Source organism: Nilaparvata lugens, chromosome 5 (assembly GCF_014356525.2).
Source record: "Nilaparvata lugens isolate BPH chromosome 5, ASM1435652v1, whole genome shotgun sequence".
Taxonomy (NCBI): Eukaryota; Metazoa; Arthropoda; class Insecta; order Hemiptera; family Delphacidae; genus Nilaparvata; species Nilaparvata lugens.
Window position 1 is genome coordinate 26727460 of NC_052508.1, and position 15619 is coordinate 26743078.

The following is a 15619-nucleotide window of genomic DNA, read 5'->3' on the forward strand; positions in this document are numbered from 1 at the left end:
ATGTATATTCTTCTTATTCCAATATCTTTAAATTATAATTGAAACGTCCATACCATATGTTAATAATATAGAACTATAATCTAGAGAGAGTACCTCTTCAAAACAGTTGTTCTGGTAACTAAATTAAAAATTTTGTCAGGTTGGCATTAAGTTGAGTTGACTCTGTTAGGTTGGCACCAAGTTGAAGATTGAAATGCATTTATCCAGGACCTCCTAAATACCAATTTATCCTATACTTCCTAAATACCTATTTAGGCGAGCGAAGCGAGCCCGCTGATCTCATTTTTGGACAATCCAGTCGAGGGTCCTGAATTCGGTACAGAGGTTCCGCTGAGGTCTACATGCAGGTGAGCGAAGCGAGCCCGCTGATCTCATTTTTGGATGATCCAGTCGGGGGTCCAGGGGGCAGAGCCCCCTGGCTAGACGTTTATGGCGAGCGAAGCGAGCCTGACGGCTAGTGAATATATAATTTGATACCTATCATACACTGCAATTCTTTGAAATCAGTTGAATCTTATAATAGAAGATAGATAATCATACAGTATATATTGTTCAGTCCACCGTTTCTGAATCACAATACATGATACCCACATAATGAATTCCAATGAACTGTGTTTTGATTGCATCGAATAAATAGTCCAATAGTCATACAAAACAGATTCAATTGTGAAGCCAAGTTTAGCCTGATCCTAGTTGCACGGATTAGTCGAGTGAAATATCGAAACTATCAATTGCAATTATTGATCACGACAGTGAACTGTTGTCGGAGTATTGGCACAGGACCAGATCAATTGAAAATGATTGTAAGAGTATCCGCGACAAGAATATGGGCCGTTCATTTATTGTCCGTGTGTGTGTGAATTTAATCTAAAATACAGCTCGCCTTCATTTGTATGAAGGTAATGAAGGGAATCGCTTTCTGCAGTCGCAGTGACCACCCAGTGCTCAAGGAGGGAGGGAGTGGTGTGGTTTTGTATGCAGATTCAATGCAGGCTGGCTGGTGTACTTGTTCGAGAATGTTGATAATCGCCAACCAAATTGAAGTCTGCTGTTAACTGTATCCATGCGACACTAACTAGTATCTCTTATCGACAGACGACGGCTCTCTCGTGTTGTTTCTTTGCCTCTTTCAAAAACTGCAATTCCAATAACAGAACGTCGCTAAGTAGTAAATTCCAACTTTACCGTGATCGCAGCCTGCACACAACTCGGTACAAAATATTCTCATATACCTCCCTGAGAAATCGAATCGAAATCGAGGGGCAAAATAGAAAAGATGCAATACTTTCCTTCTCATCAGGATCAAAGGTAGTTCAACAAACAAAACCTCCTTTCCATGATATTTGAAGACCTATTTGATTTGATTTCCAAACGATTTGAAATATTTGTGCTAATGTTTTAAGAGTATATTAGTTTTCGTGTAATTAAACTGTCTCATGAGTGAATAAGGAAATATAACTTTTGTATACGTATTGAAAAAGTTATTTTCAAATAATTTATTGATCTTTCAATTGTTATGAAATATGAAAAAACTGTTCTGAAATCTTTACAATTCATTATCTTCTTGGATAATGCGAAAACATGTTATACTGGTATTAGGTAACTTCGTATAAATATAGTGATAATTACCTTGATAACGATTGTGACATAATTTGGTTGTTTGTAACTCTTCACTCGATGTGTGCGTTGTTATATTGCCTTGGGCATACTACACGAGATCTTTTTACCGATTGCATGACTGTGTTCAATATGTTATCTCATTCAAAATGAAATGGTTCTACTTCACTGTGGCGAACTGAAGCGGCGAAAAGTTTCGAAAACCACCAACTTCATTTATTATTCACGAGACAAAGTTCACGCGACAATTAGTAGAAACTTTTTTAATTAAAGTCGTGGTCGTTCATTTGTTTGGTAGATTGTCATTTTTTATCTGATGGTAGTCAATGCTTAGACGGAATCCATCTGTGATATTACAAGTTAGTTTGTTATATGAAGCCGGTTAATCACTATCCAAGTGGAAGATCGATGCGTACCAACAAGTAGAACTTACTTATAACACCACCACATTAATTTAAACCTATTGATTATATCTACACCTATGGATTATCTCATCTATGATTCATCTGTCTCTCTCTATCACTCTCTCTACGGATTATTATCTCCAAATACTAATAATTCACCAATTTCAATTTTTTTCAGTGATTATCATTGAAACACACTTGTGTCTCCCTTTTTAGAAGAAATATAATCACTGGTATTGTAATGTGTAGTGAGATATATGCCAAACTACTACTTTACGCCATTGAATTGAATAATGACTGATAAAATGTTCCTATTCATTTTTAATTATTTAATCATTCAGAATTACACAACTTACAGAGAAGTACCACAGGCTTATAAGCCCAAAACGGTTTCATCATATTCAACTCCGAAGAACTGGATTGTTCCTATTAGATTTCATTCTGGAAACCTGAAGAGTATCTCACTCAGAGATACTTTTCATTCTGAAAGTATATTATGAACAATTAAATGTATCCTTATCGATATCAAAGCCTATCAAATATTGGACCAATCTTGAAATCAAAAAACTTCATAAATAATATGGAAATTAGCATTGTGAGATATTTGAAAGCAATTATTTTTGGTTTTCTATAATCATGTTATGCCTACTAGGTATTGTTGTTACGTATTATCTCCACCTTGACCTATTATCACTAATAATAAAGATATAGAAATGATGAATGTGAAGAATGTTATGCATGAAAGAATGTTATGCATGAAAGAATGTGCTGAGTGTGCCCCTGGCACTTGGTCTAACGCCAGTAACTTTGTGCAACTGTGCAGCTCCAGACCCGGGCGGCCCCCGAAGAGAGCCCCCTCCGTCGGCCTCTCACTCGCCGCCAGCCACCTCAGCCACCAGCTCAAGAAGCACCGCCTCGAGAACGGCGACTACCCCTACCCCGAGAACGGACATCTTAACGGTAAGTCACTCTATGCTATGCTACTCAATTCACTGTACTCTGTTATGTTGAGTGCCGTTTGCACAGTGGCTGTGTAAAAGAAAGCCGTTTTAAAGAGACCTGCATACTTCACATAAAATTTCCTCATGGTCAGACTGGATCTTTTCGAAAAAGTCAAATGAATGAAAATGTTTTTATTCACAAAAAGGAACATGTTACAAGCATTTGAAATGCTAAGTTTACAATAATTTGAAAGAATGGTCGCTCCTCTGAACCCCCAAAGGATTGTTAGGAATGTTATGTTGTTTTTCTCTCATAGGAATTATAATCACAATATTGAATGAATAGTTTTGAAAAATTGATTAAATTGAAATAAATATAAATTCTTTTTTATATAAAATAATTATGCCTAGTTCTATAATAATCGGATTCCTTTTTCTTCATGAATTATATATCTATTAACTTATACGTTTCAAATTATTATTTTTTTTAAATTGTAAACCAATAAATTATACTTCTCATTGAATTATTTCTTCTTCTTATTTTAAAAATATCTGCTTTACCATCTCCAGCTATGTATCTCCTTTGTAACTTTCCTTCTCATCTGGAAAGTGTTGGAGCCCCCAAAATTTCAAAAAATTCAACATTGGTTACCAGTGGTGATACATATAGTTGTTTTTTATTAACGTTTCAAAATTGTGAAAGCTTACTCTGCAATACGTCACAAATGGTGACTTATGAAAATGAAAAGAAAAATGTATCAATATCTCGATAGATTGAGCACTTTTATATTATCGTATTCATAAAATTTTCTTTCCATTTACATTCCTATTGTTAACTATCTGACCGAACATAATTATGGTATCATTGTCAACGGATGAATGAATGATATGATGGGATATTATTAGTGAATATCCAGTTATCAAGGATAGGATCCGCGATTAGGCGTGCACTGTTGTTCTACTGATGATGAAGCAGTGGCAAGCAATGTTTGTTGGTAAGTAATTACGGGGGAGACGAGTAGAGCATGTAAAGGAGCAGCCAGTTTGTTGACGTATTGGTTGATTATGTTTGGCCTCTTTGTATTTCGGCGGGGAAGAACAGGAGGCATTACACTGGATACTGGATACGATGTTTGTGCCCGGTGGCTGTGAAGGGGTCTGCAGCTGGACAGAAGAGAATATTATCGATATATACATATATATGGACAACATTGTTGTCGCAATTACAACGTTCGTCTACAAGTGCGACGCACGGCCACAACAATGGTTGGCGACTATTATTATTATTGTTATGTTTGGTGGAGCAGTGGCCGGTGGAGCGGGAGTGTTTGGTCATTGCCAACACCGGTGCAGGACACGGGACACGGGGCATCGGTGCGGGACCCAGCGAAGACACAAACATCCAGTGCAAACTGCGTCCCCATCAACTCACGACGTTGCAAATCGCCTAACAGCACCTAACCTAACCTGAAAGCCTCCATACCGCCCACTTCACCGATTTCATGTTTTAACTAGCACCGCCAATTATTGATACGCAACTACTGGCCGCACTAATGTAACAGTAGGTGCACGGCTTAACCAAAACACACTGGCCAAATATCAATATTGCTTTTGTGCACCCTCTTGTCCCTGTTTTTGAAGATCGATATTATAGATTTGTAGCTGCCCTCCAAAACTAGCAAATTCTCCCTCAAGTAGAATTTGTGCACACTATCGTGAATAGTGACGGCTATTTGTTTATGCAACCGCACTCAGCTTGCCACCTATTATTGTAATTGTATTTGTCGATAATTTGCGAGAGGCTAGCTGTAATTAATGGTTCAAGTATTTGGTTGCGGGTCGCTACACTGTTCCAATTATAATATTGTTCCACCACGGTATAAACCAAGTTGTGTGGGCACCTGTTCAGGAAATTGGAATAGGCCATCGATCGACTTCAATTCTATTGAGAGACAAAATAGTATATCAATTTTCACAGGAATTTATGGTCTTGTTTGCCTTCAGTGAAGATCAAAAACGTTTCTGAATAAGGACAGAGAATAAAATGTTATGAATCGTAGTGTTTTTAATCAAATTTGAAATCTAGATCTAGTGGATATATTGTGGTGTATTGCTTATGTTTACCTCTTCCATCATCTTATTTCCAATATGAAATTCAATTTTATTTAATTAAGAAAATAAAGATTAAGTCATAAGTGGATATCACTTCAATCGTTTGTTACAGAAAAACCATCGTTCATTATAACGATATTTCAAGAATGAATACTGTGAAAGTACTGAGCGAATTTATCATTACCTCTCAAATTAGTGATGAAATATTTAAATTAGGGCCAGTGGATGAACCATTCCAGTAGCCTTGTAATTATCAATGACGATGGGAGACATATCAACAAAACATTTGATTTGTGTTTTGACACATTGGTGAAAACAGTCGACTGTATAATGAATTGGAAGAGTAAACAAGAGTTCAGAAGTGAGCATTTTGTTCAGTGAAAGGCGAGAATGTTGTGTAAACAACGCTGAGCTGTCTGAGAGAAAGTACGAGTACTTTGAGCCGTGGCGTGAGTGGTGTGGGAGGATTGTTAAGACCTTGCCTCTGTGTAGGGTGGTTGGATGGAAAAGTTTTCTTGACGAAGTTGGAGAGCTTTCCTTTCTTGGATTTGACAAAAGTCAATAAGTAATAATATCTGTCGGTGGCTTTATTTACCCCTTCGGTTAACGGCTTTTCAAAGGGGTGGATCTGTCAGTCATTGAAGCTTGTTTGTGCATCTGACTTTCCACTCATTCAAAGGACTGCGAAAACAGTGGTTCACATCAAGTTCTCCACCTCCAGTGTTCCTCATCAATTTGTGAATAAATGAAGAGAATGCTCCAAATTGAATGCTACTGGGACATAAATCGACTTCATAAACACCCAAAATAAAAGAATCTGCCAAGAGTAAATTGGTGTAAAAGTTTGACTATGACTACCTCGGGCCGGTTTCCGGGCTTGGCATCTATAAGTTCTGCTGGACTTACAGAGTCCACGACTAAAATAAGCGCTAGGGTCTAAATCGTTTTTCTGAGTCACGGGTTTATCTTCTGAACTCCAGGGTCTATCAAGTTCTCTACTCATTTGAGTCCAGGAATTGAAGAAATAATCATGTCGGAAATTCTCAACATTTTACTGTTGTATTGGCATTATAGCAGAACAGCCGATTGAAGCGGACTAATTCAAATCAGCATGCTCTTCAAACTATTTTGTAACAAAAATAACTATTATTCAGTGAAAAAAAATTCGATTTCTTTGTAGACCTATTCAAAGCAAAACCCAACCTTTTGAAACAGTAATGAATAAACGTTTCATTCCACGTTATGCTATTATTGATAATTGATCCTAACCAGTGATTTTGGAATAAATATTTTAGTATGCTATTGAGTTGGAAAACGTATTTATTTGTTTTGAAAAAAACTGGAATAATAATTTATTATTGTTATATTTTTATTAGGCCTATCAATATGCTGAATATAATATTGATTAATAACAGTAACATTGGAAGATGAAATTCCAAGGCAATCCTTGTTTTATTTTTCTTGAAAATTTTTTTGGTTATGCCACAGTCGTAAAATACGGTTGTTTTTTACGCATAATTCTAATAGAACTTTATTACAAAATAGACTTGCAAACTATAAATTATGAATTTAGATGTACTCATCCAAATAATTTAGGTATTCCAAGACATCTATTTGGTTATTCATCTACTCCAAAACAAAGTCCAGAACTTAATTTCAAACCCGAGGTCGAGGGTTTAAAATCACGCTGCTTCAAGTTCTGGACTTGATTCGGTGCCAATTTTCTGACTCGAGTTTAATGCAAGTTACAGTCTAGAAATTAGCTAAATCCCGAATTCGGAAACCGGCCCTTAAATGAAACTTGAATGAAACTTGCATCATCTATAGTTTCCTCAACAACATAAATTTATATTCAAATTGCAATTTTGCAAGAAGATCTATCAAAGTTCATTGGTGAATCGGGTTCCAAGTTTCAATATATTCGTAATTTTCCTCACATGATGTGCTAAAACACTTGACTTGAGATATTGCTATTTTTACTTAATCTTATTTTGCAACCTGATTAATTGATTCAAACGTTCAGAAACGTGAAACGGCGCATTTTATATGAAAAATTGTTCCAGGAGAAAATGTAGACTACAAAGTAAATTCAATATTTTTAATAATCAGATTTCATATGATTGATTTCTACAGTATTCATAATGTATTCGATACTAGTTATTAAGTTGTATATAATCGATACTTGATAAAATGACAAATAAATCGATAATCGGCAACTTGTCAACAAGTGAAAGAACAGACACTCATAGCCTAAAGAGTACATGAATAGATAAAATGATAAAGAGAATTTAAGTTGAACAAGGTATCATAAAATAATATTCTTCTAGTGTATTCTTTCCATAAGTAATAAAAGATCAACTACATGATGAAATAGATTAGAGATTCTTTCAAGGGTTTAATAGTATTTCTTACTGGGAAAAAAATGTGACGATTAGAATATAATATCGGGGGACCGAGCTTTGCTCTGGAGTGTAGCATAGAAAATTTGTAACGAAAGATTGAATTTATAGTTTATATTTATTTATTCATTTTCTCATTCATACAATTATTTTTTCAGTTATATGAGGAGGCACAACAGGCTTATGCCCAAAACTGTCCCTTTTCAAATTTATACTACAGTCCAAATAATAATCTAGGTTAAGCTACATTTATCACTCATCAAAATAACAATTTATTCACAGCTCAAAAAACAAACATATCATCAATTACAAATAGATATACTATGAATTCGATTTAGAATCCTATCATATTAAGCGAGCAATTTCTGTATTTTTATATCTGGTTATTTATATTTATTTATATCTGGATATTTATGTTCAACGGCTCTAACGATTTTCACGAAATTTGGAACATAGTAGGTTTATGATATAAAAATTCGATTGCACTAGGTCTTATCCTTGGGAAAACTCGCTGAACGACATTAAAAGGATAATTCCTCCTTGGCTGAAACAGCTGTGGATAGTAAAAAAGTGAGTGAGCGAGTGAGTATGTGAAAAATCAAAATATCACATCCCCGAAATTCATAAGATAACATATAGCCAGCTGTGAAATATAAACACGATCATTTTAGAGAATTGTGTTCTGTTTATTCAATAAATAAAAACAACGAGCGAAGCTCGGTGCCCCGATATTGATATACCATGTTTGCTACAATATTTGTTAATATACTATGACATATTACATTGTACTATCCACTATTCTACACTAACAGCATCTAGTTACTATTTTGGACTTTCTGAAGTAAACATGTTTTCTAAAAAAAGAGAAATAAACGAAAATAAGTTTTTCTTGCTGAATTTTTCTTCTCGTGAGATCAAGTGAATGATCCCACACATGCACTCGTTCACTCACTCCCATCGACAGACGACATAATTATTTCCAGCTGATTTTTCCAAGAACGTATTTATCCTTTTAATGTCCTTCAGCGAGTTATCCCAGGGTTGAGACCTAGTGCAATCGAATTTTCATATTATAAACCTACTTTGTTCCAAATTTCGTGAGAATCGTTAGAGCCGTTTTCGAGATCCGGTCACATTGCGTAAGGTGCAGTCTTTGCTGCTGTATGGCATTCTGTCGTGGGGGGGTGCGTCATTGGCGGTCTTGGGGCCTCTGCCGGTCGCCCAGAGATTGATAATTAAAATCATATTACAAAAAAACCAGCGTTTTCCCACCAATCAATATATTTAATATATTTCCAGTAATGAATGTTAGGCAGATTTTCATAAAAACTTTAGTAATTTACATTTTTAATAATAAGGAATCTTTTTTCAGAGAGATTCAACACAGTCATCTAACCAGAAACCAAACAATGTCACGTTTATTTCATCCTACTATTAGTATCAGTTTGCAAAGGCACAATTCATTTTGTGGGCTCTAATATTCATTTCAAATTGTAATTGTGTTGTTAAAATTGAAAGATACGTGAATAAATAAATTAAAATTGAAAATTGAAACATACAGATACATAAACATCTAAACATATAAAAAGAAATCTCTCGTTTAATAGTTAGGATGAAGAAACTGTATAATACAATTCTCGTAAATAATTCTCATTGCCACTTCAAGAATAGAATAATCTAGTGCAATCTCACTTTTTATAGAGGTACCTTAGCGTTGTTCTGCTTATGTTGGGTATGGGTAAATAGAAGATGTTATCTTGTTGATGAGGTGGTGGGGGGAGCAGCGTTGTATTACTCGGACGCAGGGAACCGTTTAGCATTGTGGTGGAAATCACTTAAACGTTGACTAAAAGCCGCTTATTTCGGCCAGAAATAGCCACGACTATTCAAGGAATCCGGCGCATAAATTGGCAAGGGTATTCTCAGCAATTTGTTTGCGGGTGCGAGCGGAAATTCCGGGCAGCGAGAAAACCCTTGCGGGATGAGGTGTGAGCAGATTATCGCGAAGTGTTTTCCCAGTGTACAAAGGGTATTTTCGGATTATGGCCGGGTTGGATCACGTGGAAAAGACACATGGGGGAAGCAGATAGCTCTCTTCTCCCCTGGCCAGAAAAGGACGCAGCAATTCGCGGCCGGTGACACCGCCAGTATTGTGTTCAATTTTGTCCAAGAGAAAAGCGGCTATTAAGTGGAAGGTGTTTTGTGAGACCCGTACACACTGATTTAGATAGGTCACGTACAGCGCGCCCGTCTCTCTCTCTCCGGACGCCGTAACGGTCATTTACACATATTCAGAAAGCCGACATCCCCCACCAACAAATGCAGATAGATGCAAAGTACCCTACTTCCCCAACATACAATATTCTATTATTTCCTCCCTCTATTGATTGTCGGGTCATTTCGGAAGCATAGGGCTGCAATATTTGTCTATACTCATATTTCTAAACGCTCACACTCCGCTTCAAAATCATTATTACCCTCCGGAAGACTCAAACATCCAAGTCAACCACACTTTCCACTATATCTGTGTCCTTTTCTTGTAGTTAATTCCAAAGTCCAGCACCATCCAAATCAGAAAGTAACCCCAGAACACCTCACTCATTTTCTCATTACTCACCAGTTAATCGTATTCAAAGGCACGCTGCTCTTCAGACAAGCAATTCTCCAATCCACATCTTCTCGCGCAGTTCTGACCCTTCAGAATATACGAGGATGTATGAGGGTCTCATTATTATCAGATGTACTTTCCAGATTGTGAGCATACATCCACATTTCACGTTTTCCTTTTCTCCTGGCTCAAAAATATTCATTTCTCATACCAATCGCATTGCAGATGATATGCAAACGAGGTTTTTTGTGTTGTACTTTTCTGATTTTGTTTGTTGTAACAAAACGCAAACATAAGAGACGCAATCGCTGTCTGTGTGAACTAATTGAATTGAATTCCAATCTCTTAATCTCGTTGCAAGGATTAAGTCATACCATAATCATAAAAAATATGACGAGCAGTCCAATCATGAATATCCAATCTTATTTTGTTATTGGTTTCTTTGAAAGAAGAACTGGTCACAGTTGAAACACTACTAATCGAATGAATGAATTTCCTAGAATAATAAAAGCTTGCACAATATGCTTCAAAAGGTAGAATTCAAATTCATTTCTATTCGAAATCAACTCTAATAATAGAAAAAGAATGATATTGTAATATCTCACAGAAGAATAGAGAAAATTGATCTGAGCAACGGATTTTAGTTCTGGGTGGAGTTTTCAAAGTGCTTATGACATAATATCCCTTATGTAGACTACTCCCAATGTGATTGAATTATTTTGCTGACTTCGAACTTTTGCAATGGTCTATTGAGAATTATTGAGCTGTCCATTTGGTAGGCTTGATGATCTGGATAACTTGCCATCCTTGATTCAACTTAGGAAAACATTTCGCATCTTCATTGAACGCATTATTAGCTTCATTTGAACATTTACCCATGCAATTTCATTTTTATGCAAATTCAAATTTTCCCTTAAATGAAAATGACCGTGAGCTATCACTAACCACGATTTTAACTTGACGCTGATTACAATGTAATTTTTCAATTGCTCCACAACTGCTTTGTGTCCTCCAAAACATGGAATTTTTTGTTTCAAGTGTGAAATTGGAAATGGAAACTGGTATACAACAAATAATAGAAGATTAATTGGCTGTTTCGGAAAAAACCAACAGGAAATAAGCAGGAGTCAGTTTATGTGACACGACACGTGTATACCCAAGTTCCGGTCTGTGGTAGGGGGGAGTAAGGTTAGCCCACGGTTGCTGATGTTCTCCTTTTTTTCAAACTCATCCAGATTTTTTCACTGAGCACAAGCTAATATAGGTTTGATTGTCAGCCACTCAGCGCTTAGTAAACCGTGTGTTGATTGGAAGAATCAAGTAACGGGCAGTTGGCTGCTGTTAAAAATGAGCGATAAAAACGTTGTTAATTGTATTGAACAAGCGCGGCTACCACCGCAAGCAAAGTGTTGTTGGTGTGTTATCATTCCTGGACGCTGCATCAAACAGATCCGACTTCCGAATAATGCCAAAATAGCAGCAATGGTCATGATGATCATCAACTGTGGCCAGTTTTTGGTTGTTAGCTTGTGAATATGATGCGGGAGCAACGGGGGGGAACCGTAATGCGATTCCACAGACAATTACAGATGAGCAAAGCGAGTCCAGTCCATTAGTAGACCATTAGAGGAAATATGAAACAAAGCTGGTCCAACTCCCCTCTAGCAGGTGGGTGGAGTCAGTCATCCAACTACCCCGTGTGCTGTGCTTTGTAGGCAAAACTTCAGACGCAAAGACCCCCAACAGCAAGAGGACTCACTTTTCGTTACTGTTGTTATTATTGTTTGGGCCTTCTTTGGTGAGAAGAAGAGACAGACAGAAATAAGGAAGAAGGGAATGAGTCTTTTCATTATGAAACTCGGCGTTAATTTCGCTTAATTATTCAGTTCAGAGAATGGGGAGTCGGACTTGGGCAGTACACCCCTTTATAACTCAGCTTTGATTTCTTTCTTTCTCTTCTTGCTACTTCTCTCGCTCCTTGAACGCGCATATTCATCTCATCTTTTCAAAGCTTCTCGCCTCGACACTCTCACTCTTCCCTCTGCACCACAAAAATCCATCACCTTGCTTCCGTAACTCTGCATTATTTCATCATCACCATTATCATTATCAGACCACGTCGCTTCTTTATTCGCTCTGTCGCTTCTTGTCGTACATCTTCATTGCAACCTGATTTCTTCTTCTTCTCCTTCTCCTTCTCCTTCCCCTGTAAAAAACAGCTTTTATTAACCCTTCTTTCACATCTGACTACCAACTTTAACTAACCTGTAGTCCACCATTGATCAACAAAAGATTCTTCAATGCTTGACTTTAGCTACAATGAATTATTTGACCAAGCAAATTCTTAATAACCATCCTCGTATTGTACTGAAACTTAATTATTATAAACTATTACTGCTGGAATTGATAACTTAATCCCTTGAATCTTTGCTAGTAAACGATTTCATGAAATGATTGACGACTTCTCTATGAGCTAATAAACTGGGTTATTCACATTATCTTGGATTAGAATGAGAATTTGACACTTCAAACCTTTATGACGTTCAAGAGGAAAAAACAGATAGCAATAAAAATTATCATGTTTGTATTGTTATAAAGAAGACTCTCATTCGTGTCTGATGTTTTCATTATTAATATTCATTCTCATACATACGCTGTTCAAATAAGAGATAAAAACTGACACCACAAAGTGAACATGAGATATTAATTTAGTAAAATTTGTGCCAGGTGTAGCTGATAGGACATGTGCATGAGATTAACTTGGTTGGTGGATAAAAAAAGCCTGCTATTTGTAACTCTTACTATTATTTACAATTATATTTTTTTAGTTCATGTTGACTCTCTCTTACTCAATCCTAAACTGAAACAAGTTCAGCTATAAAGATAAGATAATGAATCACTCAACATCTATGTTAAGAATATAATGAAGCCTCATCCAGCGTTTATATTATTTTCCCTTGAGTTTTGCTTGTGCCAAGAATGTCAAATCGATACTTTTAAAGTTATGAGGTACTAATATCGATTCACTCATGCTCAGTCATGAGCTCAAACAATAACTATTTTTAACAGAGTTGAGTTATACGAGTAGTATTACGTATATCACACATTTTACAGACACTCCAGTGAAGGACTCTTGTCCTCTGTCTCAAAATCACACGAAGCTTATTTTTATATAACTGCAGAAGTTGACAATACACAATTCAAGTGGAACACAAAAGTTTTTACTTCATGTACGGGTATTGATCGATTTTGATGATCTATGGTGTGACATCTCCTTTCCCAGTCCAATACTCTACGCTAGCAGAATGAGGTTTATTAATGCTATGATGATGCACTTGTTTAAAGGTGTTGAGGTGATATTGATGGCGAATAGGTGTGATGGTGTTTTCCAATGAGATGACGGCTAGGAGGCGACCAAGGACCTCCTAATCAGACACCAACGGTCGTAAACCCGTGAACCAGAACGGGGGTGTGGGTTTATAGACTTGACACAACTCAATCACGGTTTACTGGTTTAGTACGACATCTTTACCTAGCTCATGCAATGCAGTCCATGTATTCTACTCAGTAAACATGTATTCGTTACTTTACCGTACACAGATTTATTTTACCGCTTCGAGCAATCTTTCTCCAACCCAACTCGAATATCTTGTCAAATATAATCACGATGTCTATTCTCAGGATCACCGAAAAAGTAATAGAATATTGAATGACTTGGTGCTTATTTTTATGATGGGTTCGTCTTCGCTGGAAATAATTTTCAAATGTGACAGATTTCTGTTGATTATCATCATTTTTCAACTCTTTCATCATTCACAATAAGAACATTTATCCGAGTCCCATAGAGATTGGATTCGTTCCGGATTCATTGTGCTAATTCATACTTGGTCTCCAGGGGAACTCATAAAGATTTTCTGAAAAGTAGAATAAAAAACTATAGTGTCGCTAGAGACTGTAGTCAGAAATAGAATTAGAGTTCGATTACGCTAGCCAAAAACACGGTTCCATGATACTGATTCAAGCCACATGAAGATGGAATGGGGCTCCTATATTTTATATTAGCTCTTTTGTCGTGAGATTGAACATAATGAATTCAAAGAACTTAAATGGCCAAAAGTCGAAAGAAGTAACAGGTCTTCCCAAGGAATCAAGAGATATTTCGTCAATAACAGATAAATTTGTTTGATATCAGAAACCTCTTTTCCTGAGCTGATAATCTCTGCTTCATCTAAAATACAAAAAAGTCTAGCCGTTCAGGGTAGTTACTATGAAAAATCAGATAGTTACTGTATATTCGAAGAATGTTACAGCTGAGTGTTGCATGCAATAGAGAGGCACTGTTGTGACAAGGAAGAGTGAATTGCACAACGAAAAAGTGATATGTCTATTGATAACTGAGAGGAACGAGGATGAAGATGATTGGTAGAGAGAGGTGATAAAGAGGAAGGGGAACACAGCTGAAGTGGATAAGTCTAGACAGCCTGGGGATATTCTTCTTTCACTTGAATTTAAGTACAATAATGTAGCGGAATGTGGCCTACCGTTGCAGAATACGACATACTCGGTGAGTAGGCTACTGCATAAATAGTTAGTGCTGCTCAGAAGCCGGTGCAGCAATGCAGCACTATCTTCAGCATAGCAGCAGCAGCAGCAGCAGCAGCAAGCAGTTTCTATGTTGTTGCATCATTCATCAAGCAGCCATATTTGGTGGTGGAGAAGCGACCATTCATTATGCCTCGTAAAGCAAGCATTATTACGGCTGCTTAAGAATGGAAGGGATTTTTCTTTTTCCCCGATTAGCATTAAACTTACTCGTAAAATGAGGCAAACAGTGAATGGTGTAGGCCTACGTTGCAGAGGTGGAAACAGACAATCACCAGTCAGGTAGTGCGTCCTTGACAAGTGGCTCTAGCTCAGGGATCTCTGAACAAAATGATACAGAAAAACTGCAATTATGCTTGAGTTTTCGAAAAAAATGTTATAATTAAGATTTTTTCCAGTTCAAAACTCTAAAATTATTCATATTGTTTACAGTGGCAAGGGGAGAACAGATTTTAGAATCACAAACATTGAATCAATGATTTGTTTTCAAGTAGCAAGACAATGAATCCTTACAGGCTTTCCCCGTTTTAACTCAGCATCATTCACATCAATATATTGATGTTTCTTCTGCAGTATGCATTCATTAGACAATGAATGATATCATGAAACGTTCTCAATATATTACAATAAAGAATCTGCTTGTTGAAATGAATGACTGAGCAAACGCAATCCTCCCTCCCACTCGAACACAAGAAGCAGCTTGCATCAGTTGCCTTCAGTCGGCTTAATAGTTTGTTGAACACAATTGGCAACTGCACTGCACTGCACTGCACCATTACATTGGTGGCTGAGGCTGAGGCATAGCACAGATAGCATAGCACTGTCGACGTGTATTATGTAGCGATCATGTTTACAGCATGCAAAATGATTTAGGTTGCCGCGGATAAAGAAGCATGAGCCAGACTGTTTATTGCGGCCGGCGACCGAGCAACATTA

General features: G+C 36.9%; 1 protein-coding gene across 1 annotated transcript in view; it reads left to right on the forward strand.

Moving 5' to 3' along the window:
• Nucleotides 1–15619, forward strand: part of LOC111053732 (dachshund homolog 1-like) — a 232458-nt gene that overhangs the window by 85602 nt on the left and 131237 nt on the right. Inside the window, 1 exon segment of the mRNA XM_039428058.1 lies at nucleotides 2845–2981. Coding sequence (XP_039283992.1) covers nucleotides 2845–2981 — 137 coding nt within the window.